The following is a 12,082-nucleotide window of genomic DNA, read 5'->3' on the forward strand; positions in this document are numbered from 1 at the left end:
TTAGTGATAACAGTTAATTTAATTACTATCCTTTTAACCACACATTTTTATATTATAAATAATTTGTTTCAATTAAGTACGACCATAATATTTATTAGTATATTTATAAATAATATATAGTTGGGAAGATAAAATGTGGGAAAAAACTATTAAAAATAGTAAGATGAAGTTTAATTCTGCTTCCAATCCATACGCTCTTGGGAATTTTGAAATTTAGTATTTTTATTGTTTTAAGAATTTAATCATTTTAGTTTATTTAAAATTTAATTGATAATATTATTAATAAATTTATGTTAATTTAAATAAATTAAATTTTAATATTCAATATTTAAATTCAGAACTAAAATGTACTTGATAACACACATGTATATTTAACATAAATAAATTAATATTGTTATTAATTTAACTTTAATTTCTAAACTCGGAAGAGTATAGAAATAAGAGAAAATTAGACCACGAACAAATCACGGAGTAGTGGAGTAACCTCCGCTCTTACTTGTCAAAAAATAATGTTAAATTAGCCAACGTATTGTGGAATGTGGAGTAATCCACCCAACGTATTTATGTTAATATTTTTTTTCAACCAATAACGAACGTTGACAGCTTCTTTTGGTCATTCGTGAACAGGTGCTAAATGTGGTTGGATGACACGTATAAGCACATGCTTCCCTGGGCCAGCTCCAGGTAATAATATATGTTTTCGTTTGCTGCTTAATGATTACTTAATTAAGTCTTGTAAGCATAATCATTCTTCTTCACTGATGCTTAACTTCAGCCAATATAACTACAAAAGGTAAAAGTTTTTTAAAATTTCTAACCAACCCAATGCCCATCTTCGGAAGCTTATTCTCTTATCTTTTCTAATCCAAGCTGTAATATAATAGTGCATATTCTTAACTTACATATATGCTTTGCATTTGCCCCTTTTAGAATTTCTTTGCCTTTATGGAATGTTTCTCTACATATCACCACTCTATACACCAAACAGAATCAAATCTCAAATCATTATTTTATTTAATTTTAATTATAAATATTAAATATCATTTTTCAGAAGAAATAACTATATCTTATTCATTCTGACCCATAAAAACATTAATTTAACCCCAATCATGCTCCTATCTTGACTAGTTTACTCCAATTACAACTTTACTTAAAATAGGATCATTTAGGTAACATTAACTGTTTCTTACATATTAGTTCACTGCTTGGATTTAATAACCTTGAGTTTCAATCATATTACTAAATTCAGACCAAAAAAGAAAAACAATACTATTATATTAAGCTACATAGAACAGGCAAAATGAAGAGACTTCAAGGTGATTGGACAGTTTCTATTTTTGGAAGACTTGGAATCAAAGGTTTTGTAAAAGAGTTGCATGGTCTCCAATCATTGTCAGAATGGATACATAAATCACACCTACCAAATTAACAACAATTTTTTAGTGGTAAAACAACATTTTCTTTCCCTTTCTTTTTCTTGGGTCCATCGAAGTTTTTGGTAGCGTCTGATTAATGGGAGTTGGGGACGGCTAATTCGAAGAAAAATAATAAATTAATTATATATTAAAATGAAAAATTGATTGAGTGGTAATTTAAAGATTCATGAATTAATTGGTATGAATTTAAATTTTATTATATATATTTTATTAATTTTTTAAAATAAAATATTAAAATATCATTAAATAATATAAATAATTTTTAATTAAATTGATGATCTAGTTGAGGATAAAATTAATTCAATCACGATTTAATAAATATAATAGATAAGTTAAAAAGGTGTATTTTGACCACGGAGTTTTGAGAATTTTATTCAACTGTGGGGGCATTTTAGGTACAACGACTCAGTGACTTTTTACCCTTCCCACCGTTCAGCTTTTGATTTAACGTGGTGGGACTGGGAGCCCAAGCCTAGACCTTTTCAATTTTACCAATAAAAAACGTGAACTTTCAACATCCAATTTCTAAGAAGCAATGTCCAATTATATCAGGCTTTACGCAAGTCCGTTTGCTTCAAAAATCATTCATGTCACTGTTTTATCTTTCGCAATAATGAGGGACAAAACGTCCCAATAATCAATCATAGATTGTCCTAAATCATGTTTGGGCATCTTAATTATTAACTTATCAAGTATGTAACAAGCACTTAAGAATTATGCAATGGCACATTAAATATATGGTATACAAAAGTATCGATTTACATTATAAAAATTTTCAAAATCTCACATATATATTAAATATAAATACTTGAAAAATACTCTTCTTGGTCCATTAAATTTGTAACATTTAAAACTTATTATGAATTAAGGTTAGAAAAATATATATTATAATTTTCTTAATGAACAATTTTTAAATATATTTTTATAAATTTTAATTATTTAAAATAGTTGAAATTAGTTGAAGTAAAAATCTAAAAAAATTAACCTAAAAAATGTTAACGACGATATTTTTATTGGATAAATATACATTAAATTTGATCCAATATGTAATGAATTTTAATTTTATGTAATTTTATACAATAAATTTTTATTTAATTAAATTTTGACAAATCACTAATAATATTGTCACATTAACATCATTTTATTTTAATATATTATATATATAAACAACTATAATGATCCACTATGATCCGATTATGTGAAAGAGAGAGACTTTTCTAAATGTTTTGACACATGCCTCTTTCAGCATGTTAAAAGACAAGCTAATGAGGCCAAACACTGATCTGATGCTATTTGGATGGAAGAATATCCATACTTTCTTCACAAATTTGTAATCTCATATCCTATTTCTGCCTAATGATATTTCGTTAGTTTCTCTCCAAAAGTATATTAATTCATTATGAAAATAAATAACTTTTTAAATACGTATAATTAAATTAAAATTAAAATTTTATGTATTTATATCAATTACAATTTAAATTTTATGTATATTAATGCAATAAAATTAAAGTTTATTTATCAAATTGTACATCGAGCTAAAGTTTACGTATAATTCGATATAAAGAATATTTAAAAGAAAAGCTTAAAACATAGGAAATGAATAAATGTCTTGTAAGTGTTACGGCTAACAACATTTGAGTGTAGTGGTGAAGTTAGGGGATTTGGTCCCCTTAAAATGAAAATTTTTCTATTTAAGTTTCTTTATAATTTATAAAATTTTAAATTAATAATGATAAAATTACATTTTACTCCCAAAAATGATAAAAATTTAATTTAATCCTTTAAAAAATATAAAGAAATAGATTATAACAATGATAAAATTATATTTTTACTATCTTAAAATTATACAATTTAATCCTCCTTTAAAATGTTTTTGGCTTCAACTTGTTGGAGTGCATGTGGTTCAAAATATTTAATATACTAAACATTTAAGCCCGTGTATAATTAATAATTTTGGGACAAAAATATTTTTGAGATGAAAAATTATTAAAAATATATTTTATACTTTTCAAAAGTACTTTTATAATAAAAAAATACTTTGTAAAAACATAAATAAAATTTTAATTTTGCTCAAAATACTTTTTATCCCGAAAGCATTTTTGCTCAAAAAAAGCCTGAAAGTATTTTTAGAAAAAAATGATTAAGTGAATAATGAGATAGAAAGCTACAGACGCTGCCTCTTTATCTTTTTTACTTTTTTAAAATTTAGAAGCAAAATTGATTAAGAAATATGGTCCCTCGCTTTTCTTCTTAGGAAAGGGAGATCTCAAGGTCTCAACCGCAATGAGCACTACAGACCCGAAATTGTACATTAAAAGTGTACCTCTGAAAATCTATCGAAAATTTCAAGAAATTCAACGGGATAAATATGGAAAAATAATAAGGGAATGAAAATTATGGTACTGATGAGCTCATCAATCATGGTATATATTATTGATATATGGAAATTATTGGACTAACTTGAATGTGGAGTTTGTGCATGTTAGGGTAATAATGCATTGAATGGATATATGAATATTTATTGCATTGTATTGAAAATATTAGGTAAGTATAATTCTTGTTACATGAGCTTACTAAGCACAAAGTGCTTACCCCGTTTCCTTTTTCCCTGTTTTGTAGTGTTAAAAGCTCGGAGGTCGGATTTGGTCGGAGACACATCACACTATCAACCTCAGGATTTCGGTATATAAAGAAACTTTATTTTGGAAATCAATGGCATGTATAAGCTAATAAAGTAAATAATTCTGTGAAATGAATGTAGAGTTAGCCATTGGTATGGTTAACAAACCTGATTTTGGGTATGTGATGATGTTATTTTATAAATATGCATGAATTTATCTTGAAAATATGTTAAATTGGATTGGTTGATGTTGATTGTTTTTGGTTTAAAATTTCAGGAAAGGTTAGATATCTATAAAGGAGTTATATTGAGTTAAAAAAAATTAATTCGTAAACTCCGATAATACTTCGTATCCTATTCCGACAATGACTACGTGTAGGGGTATTACAGAATGGGTATGTGATAGAAGACTACAAGAGCATTACACGGGAGAATCAAGTAAATCATATTCTTATTAGTCGAAAATTTCATGAAATCAATAACAACCATAGCAGCCAATTCAATCATGGGTGTTTAAACAGTTGGTTTGGTTAATACCCAAACCAAACTATCATTAACCAAAAATTTAAAACTTTTAATCATTAATCAAGCCAAATCTTTTTAGAAACCGACAAAAATAAATTTAATTAATTCGGATGGTTAATCGAAATTTTTATATGTTTCTTTCTTTCTTTTATTTTATTTTTTGCTTTTTGTTTGGTTTTTAGTTTAATTTGAAAAATTAATTTTATTTTTCATAATAATTTTTTAGAAAATTTTTCATAATACTTTTTAATTCCATTATAAGAATATATATAAATATACTAATTTTTAAAATTTGAATTTATATAAAGCATTTGACCTATCTAATATATTGAGTCTATAATATATTATTATTTATAATTTTAATTAATTAGTGTTCATGGCTCGTGGATTAACTCAACTAATTTAATTGAATCGATTAATTTGATTAATTATTTTATGGATATTAGAATGAAAAGATATTTTCTTTTATTCTACCCCAACCGAGTTTTGCGGGCCAGTTATTTAGGGCCATGACAAATAAGAAGGTCCAAATCCTAATACCAAGTTCACCCTTTTGTAATACAATTTTCAGACTACCCAAAACGCACCAAGAAACGGCTATAAGTATAAAACATGGTCGAAAGCATCATTGCCCAAACCCTAATTCACATTTGACCGCGTCAGCTGTCTTTGCTCGTCTAAGCCCCTGATCTATTCTTGGTCCTAGGGTTTCATTTAATTATCAAATTTCCTTTTCTTTTCTTGCTATAGTTCTTTTTACTTGTTTTTCATCCCTGTTTTTGTTCATTTCTTATGCTTTTATTATATGTAAACGAAGGCATTGACGAATGATCGAATTGCTGAATATTGGAAAATCGAGTATCAGATTGGTTCATTTGAATAGGAAGATCTGGTGCCTCTTTTTTCTTTTTTTAGTTGTCTTTTACTTACTATCTTTTAGCGGCTGTGGATGAAGAGAAATGTGAAATATACAGTTATCCCTGGCTGACCATTAATTTTAATGTGCTGATATTTCATTGAAATCTGACGCAGAGGGTTTTTGGTGTAATTGTCATAATCTTATAGACATGGAAGCCAATGATGCAACTATGGAGACTTTTTGAAATGCAGTTCAATTGTGGAAACTCAATGGCCCAGGACGTTATAGGGCATTTTTTTTCAAATATATTTTTATTTTCAGCATTACAGTTCTGTGGATGATGAGAAAATTTTGAAATCAGTTATCCCTGGCTGATTTTTCGTTGTTTATGATGACATCTGGCGATCTGACACAGACTGAAGCATTTAAACTAATTTTTGGTAACGGTCTTTACCTGTCTGGTATTCAATGCAAAACATGTTTCTGTTCATTTTGGATGCCGTAGAGGGGAAAATGATATAAAGACAATTGGAACTAGTTTTTCAGATATCAACAATCCAAAGCGAAAATTTCAACAATCCCGTGCTTGGCCCAGTGGTTTGGAGTAGTCATGACCTCCAGCTAAAAGCCACGGATTCAGGCATGTTTTTTGTTGGGTTTAGTAGCTTCCCAGCCCTTATTGGGCTTTCTTATTTCTCATCCGAATTTTTCTTTCTGCCATCAGAATCAGGGGATGCTATAAAATATAGCTGTTTCATCTCGGCTCTCCTCTTTTGGGAAGCTTTTATTTGCATCAGACTACGTCGTTCTTCAGTCTTTTATCAAGTACATAGAGGCAGAGCTAAGTATTGGCCCATGTCGACGCAACGATAGTGTTACCATGTGCCTCCTCTTCTTTGCACTACTATCACATCTACTTTTTTTTATCTAGTTTTAACAGAAAGCGACTCCTACATCACTTTGTAGTTTTCAATCACTTTCATACTCCCTACACTCTTCCTCTCATCTACTTTTAATTCAGAAAATTACCATCAATTTCACAATTTTCTATTTATCTCTGTAACCCACATTCCTATATGTGTTTATTTGATAATTTTACATCGCTCTCTCTCTATACAAATATACAGAACCAACCATTGTGTTTATGGTGGCAACTACTAACCTTGACACTAACAACAACGTGCTAGTTACGACGTCCTCGAGCACAACTTCCAGTTAAACCATCGATAAACTTTCCGATACCCGTTCATGATCATTGACATATATGAAAACCGTTGATCCATTTGAACCTATCCCAAATTTACCAACTCTTCTTTAGTTGATTTTCTATTAAGTAAAAAATAGAAAAGGTATGTAGATAGAAAGATGAAGGTGGGCTTGGTTCGTGCATGGCGTTATGCTTAATGCCAACTCAAGAAACCGACTTGTCTTTTTCATTATTAATTCATCTTGACATACTATATGTACAAGTGACTCGACTCATCATTATTGCACTATTTGTACAACTTATGAAAAAAAAAGCTACGCAAAGACCATGTATGACTAAAGTGTGACCAATTCTGCATTTCTTTTTGGCTGTTCTTGGACCTACGAATGCCTGGAAATAGAATTGCTGTTAATGTAAAAGCGTACATTTGATTCCATGATAAATGCTATAGTAAGTATTTAAAAGAAGTAAAAAGAACAGAAAAAACAGCAGTAAATCATATATTGAACACGAAAAACTAAGCTCGAGGAGGGTTACATAATAAAAAAGGCAAGATGGCTTTACAGGCTTCAACAGCCATTTTCAGGCAATGCAAGGTGGAGAAGAACAACTGAACGATTTATAGCCGGAAAGACTTCCTAGCATGTGCCAGCGTAATATTCCATGGGACTCTTTTATAGCCTCGCTTGCAGCTATGGGTAGGCTGCTTACCAGACAAAGAATGCAGAGTTGGGGGTTATACCTCTCCTCTAGAATGCTTACTGTGTGAGAATAATACCGAAACAATCTAGGGGTCATCTATTTTACGAATGCTAGTTTTCAAAGCAACCGTGGAGGCTTATTCTTAGAGCTACTGCAAGTTCTGAGCAGCATGACTTTTGGCCGGTAGTTTTGGACTGGGCTATTAAGAGAGCCAACGGTAGGTGTACTCTTTAAGAGAGAGTTTGTAATCATTGTCAAACTTGGTCGCAAAACTTTGATAAAATCTTACTTATATATAACTGAACAACTAATTAAAACAAATCCTCTTCATTGATCCATGCAACATAAATTGTTAATACACTTGTCTGGTATCTAGTTCTACTAAAGCAATGGGCAGAGATTGCTGAATTATATATATAAAAACAAAACCTTAAGTCACATCTCGAAGAGTAAAAAAATAACAGTAACAAGAAGTATACAAGACAAAGCACAAATCTTTATTTTCGGTTAATTCCAATTGTTCCTTTTTCTTTTTTCTTTACCGCAACTTGACCCAAATGCCTTGACTGGGAATATTTTGATGGACCACAAATAATAGGTAGAAGCCTGGTGGCGCAAGATTATGCGTGCTTGGAGTCGTCACCTCAATGTTGTACGCTGAGTTCCCACTAGTGGTTACTTTGTCATTGCCGAGTACAAGCAACCTTTGATTCATAGAGAATGAATGCGTATTGAAAGCTGGTGCCAACATTGTTGCCGACACCAAGTTTTCAGCTACTTTACCTGTAATGACCACTTGAATGTTTGTTCTTTTGTTGTATCTGATTCCTGACATCGACTTTGGAGTGATGATTTTCGGTCGCAAATCATTGAATTTAGAGTCCAAATATGTTGGAGAGAATGCCTCTAAGCTTAGTTCAGTAGGGAAAAGAACACTTGTAAAATTGTAAAATGCGTGAGGATTGCTTCCACCAACTAAAACTCTGCCATCACGAAGTAATGTTGCTGAGGAGTGGTACATGCGGGGAATTGTTGTCGGGATTTGCGTCTTGAACCGTGAACCTATTTTTCTATCAGGCCGGTACAAGACGGGACTAAGTACCGGGTTCCGACCCAATTCCCAACCTGCTGAACCGGAGCCAGCGCCGTTGATGAGTAAAACTTTGCCGTTTGGAAGCAATATCATGTCACCCATAACTCTAGCTAAAGGCATAGTCTCCATTACCCACTTTGGGTTGGGGTCGGTTATTGTGATCCTGGCACAAGTTTTCAAAGCTTTAATGAAATTACCTCGTGATGCTTGGGCAAAAGAACCCTTAGGAGCACCTCCACAAACCAAAACTTCAGCTTGAAGATCTGCCATTTTCAAGTTCTTCAATGGAAGCAAGACAGCTGAACCAGTGCTAGGATAGCTTCTAGGATCGCCACCTGGAATTGTCGGGTACGTCTTTACCACTTTATTCTTCACATAATCAAGCAAAATAGCTCGATTGTTAGCGAAAATAAACAAGTTTCCATCAACATTGAGGAAGACAAAAGGGTAAAGATTGTTCTCTTCTCCTTTGTCATTGGTTTCTAACAGGAAAGGCAAATTAAATGTGTTGGCGGCAATATTTTTAGGACTGAACTCGTAGTTAAATTGTCTGCGACCACCGACAATAATTAATCTTCCATCTGGCAATATATGATTGGTGGCATACCATCTTCTGGCAGCCAACCCATTTGGAATTTCTTGCCAATCGCAGTCCCTGCTGCTGCATGGGCTAAAAACCCTCACCCTACGTTCACCATCGTTGAAACCACCAGTCTGGACCAATTTACCATCAGGCGTGATAGCGCCTGAAGAGCACCAAACATTGGTTTGGACCATAAGAGCCCTGAACTTATTGGACGAAACATCGTACTCCACTGAATGTGCCGAGCAATCTACTTTTAGAGCTCCCTCAGACAGGTCATTACGGCATTTCCCATTTGGCAACGACAGATTTGATTTGCCAAAATCAGTTCTGTCGAAAATAACCACACGGTCGTTTCTAAGGAGTTGCATGTGCATGGCTGAGATGCCAATGCTTGTTTGTAGAAGTTGCCAGCGGCCGTCGACTGCTGAGGTGAGAATAAGGTGACATGGCTGTGAGGCAAAGAGTAGATGCAAGAGGAGGATTAAGAAAATTAATGTTGGGATTGCCATATTTGGTTGAGCACAAATGACCTGTGGGGATGTTGTTGATGCTCAAGGCTTGCCTTTGGTGCTCTTTTATACATGCCTTGTGAAGAAGCCATGAGATGGGGGGATCCCACATGCATGTTCGTCGCGTGGGAGACTCGTTCCTGTTACTGAAAACGATGGTTCTCTCATTTTTGAACTCCGAACGCAGATTTCACAGTAAAAATTCGACTACTAAATTAAAATGATAGACAATAGAAGAAGATCCCGTGAGTTGCATTGTACCCATTAAGGTTGCTTGGCATTTTTAGATGAAATGATCCGAATATAGGCAGCCTTTCACTCGTATTAGGGAAATTGATGGATTCAAAATGGAATATAATAATTTTCATACATCCAAATGGCAACAATGTTAAAAATATATATGTGATATTATGTTGCACAGATATGATGTGTATGACCTGATATTTTTTATTGTAAAAAAAAAAAAACTATAATTTTAACCCAAATCCAAAAAATATAATGTCTTATTACCAATTTTTTATTGTATGCTTGATATTTCCCAACCTAGCTCCTGCCTGGTCTAGGCAAGTTTTTAGCATATGCCACATTGCGCCACTGCTGGGATAGTCTCAAGATGGGGCCTTTTTACTGCTGAGGAGAATAGACCCAAGTTTATAAATAATTTAACTAGCCTTTTGAGTTTGTATACGACCTAAGATATTAAGGAGAAAAGGAATTATCTGGTTTAAAGAGAAAAATAGTAAACAGAAGATAAATGATATAACAGGCATATACATATATAGAATCCAAATTTCACACAACTTGAATGGGTGGTTTAGTTTTCTGTTTAGATGAAACAAAGATGTTTAAAGCAGGTAGGCTTTTGGGAACAAATTAATTACTTAAGTCTCAGTCTACATCACCCATAAATTTATCTTTATGTTATGATATGAAATTTCAACAACATTCCACTACTTGTACAAATTCTTAATTTAATAATTATTTACGATCGATTTTTTTATAAATTATAAATTTAAGTTATATCAATACGTAAATGTAATTAAAATGTAGATTTTATTTCGAGTTTAATTATAGATTTAATTTTTTTTTTTTGGAAATGTGATATATACTCAACATTAGTTTATATTTTGGTTAGTAGGAATAATTTGGTATATTTGGAAGGCACATGGCTAAGGAGCTAAGGTGCCAAGGAGTCCATTTCCCTCCCATTAACATCAATGGAAGGAACGAACTAAAATGAATCCATGTTGAAAAGAACCAACTTTTCTTTTTAACAATTAATGCCTTTTGGCTGTTCCTCTTATCTTGAATAAGACCTTACTGACATTAGTACTTTTGATAGATCGAATGAATACCCTAATTTTTGTATGCCAATATATTTTATGTTTTTCTTTTATTCATCATTTTATATCGGTTATATATTATAAATTTAACTACAAATAAGATATATATATCAATCTATTTAGTTTTTAATTTTAAGAATATCAATTTATTGAATTACTTATATTGTATTCCATATATTATTTTCATATTTATCAAATACAAAATTTATAATGTTTAAAATTATTAGATATAATGCAATCTTAGAAGAATAATGTACTTATTTGCTTAGTTATAAAATTTGTGAGTATTGTAAACATTATAGTTAAAGCTACATTTACTAAATCAAATATAAGTTAACAAGTAAGAATTCTATCATGATACATTAGAATATGATTATTCTGATATATATATATATATATATATATATATATATAATTATATGATACTGAAAAGATATATTATGAAAATTGAAATATATATTTTTTATAATCATGGTTAAAACTTTTTTATTAATATTTTATAGGTGATGTTATTATTTGATATTTTGTATATATGTAGAGTAACAATATACATAATACTTATCAACGATTAATTGGATATAACCATCCAACTACTGAGAGTTTAGAGAAAATAATTAATATGAACCGTGAAACTAGAACCCAATTGCATGCCCAACTTGAGCAGACAATAGCAGGCTACAATTCAGTTTTAAGTTTGAGGAAGATATAGTTCCTATGGTGCATTTGTCGTGTTTCCTGACGCAGGGGCAAGAGTGGGTACTAAAGACTTGTTGGGTAACATGGAAGAACTAATTAGCTGTTTATTGTCACACCGATTAATGCAGTGGCTACTTTTTTTTCAGACTGTAATACTATTTGTTACGGTAACATGGAAGAACTAATGAGCTGTTTATAATCTGTACCATTAATGCAAGTGAAGAATAGGATATTTATTTCTAAGATGGAAAAGTGAGAGAAAAACTTTTTTTTTCTAAGTCTTTTGGGTATGTATAGGATATTTATTTCGTGGTTCCATGCAATGATGTCTAATTATGTATAAGGTGATTATAGGGTATAGAAAATGTGATAGATATCACTTAAAGAAGGCAATAACATGGATGCCATGTGAAGTCAGAATTCTAGTGTTTAAGCAAAGAACTCCACCAATCATTAACATATCAAAAGGTTCAAAATGATCCAATTTCTCTTGGCCTCTATCATAA

The 12,082-nt window shown here is 31.4% G+C and overlaps 1 protein-coding gene and 2 non-coding genes across 3 annotated transcripts; 2 read left to right on the top strand and 1 right to left on the bottom strand.

Moving 5' to 3' along the window:
- The first annotated feature begins 5,522 nt into the window (after positions 1–5,522).
- On the top strand, positions 5,523–5,615 carry LOC128293627 (small nucleolar RNA R38). Its single transcript, XR_008283807.1, has one exon. It is a non-coding gene; the product is annotated as a small nucleolar RNA R38 (small nucleolar RNA).
- Positions 5,616–5,769: 154 nt separating this feature from the next.
- On the top strand, positions 5,770–5,857 carry LOC128293626 (small nucleolar RNA R38). The gene has a single exon (XR_008283806.1). It is a non-coding gene; the product is annotated as a small nucleolar RNA R38 (small nucleolar RNA).
- A 1,803-nt stretch (positions 5,858–7,660) lies between these two features.
- LOC108486004 (aldehyde oxidase GLOX) lies at positions 7,661–9,715 on the bottom strand. Its single transcript, XM_017789834.2, has one exon. It carries the CDS (start codon positions 9,535–9,537, stop codon positions 7,888–7,890), a length of 1,650 nt encoding a protein of 549 aa, XP_017645323.2. The 5' UTR covers positions 9,538–9,715; the 3' UTR covers positions 7,661–7,887.
- Between the last annotated feature and the right edge of the window lie 2,367 nt (positions 9,716–12,082).

Source organism: Gossypium arboreum, chromosome 5 (genome assembly GCF_025698485.1).
Source record: "Gossypium arboreum isolate Shixiya-1 chromosome 5, ASM2569848v2, whole genome shotgun sequence".
Lineage (NCBI taxonomy): Eukaryota > Viridiplantae > Streptophyta > Magnoliopsida > Malvales > Malvaceae > Gossypium > Gossypium arboreum.

Excerpts from the sequence above, each read along its gene's own strand:
- LOC108486004 (XM_017789834.2), bottom strand. The coding sequence starts at position 9,537 with ATGGCAATCCCAACATTAATTTTCTTAATCCTCCTCTTGCATCTACTC.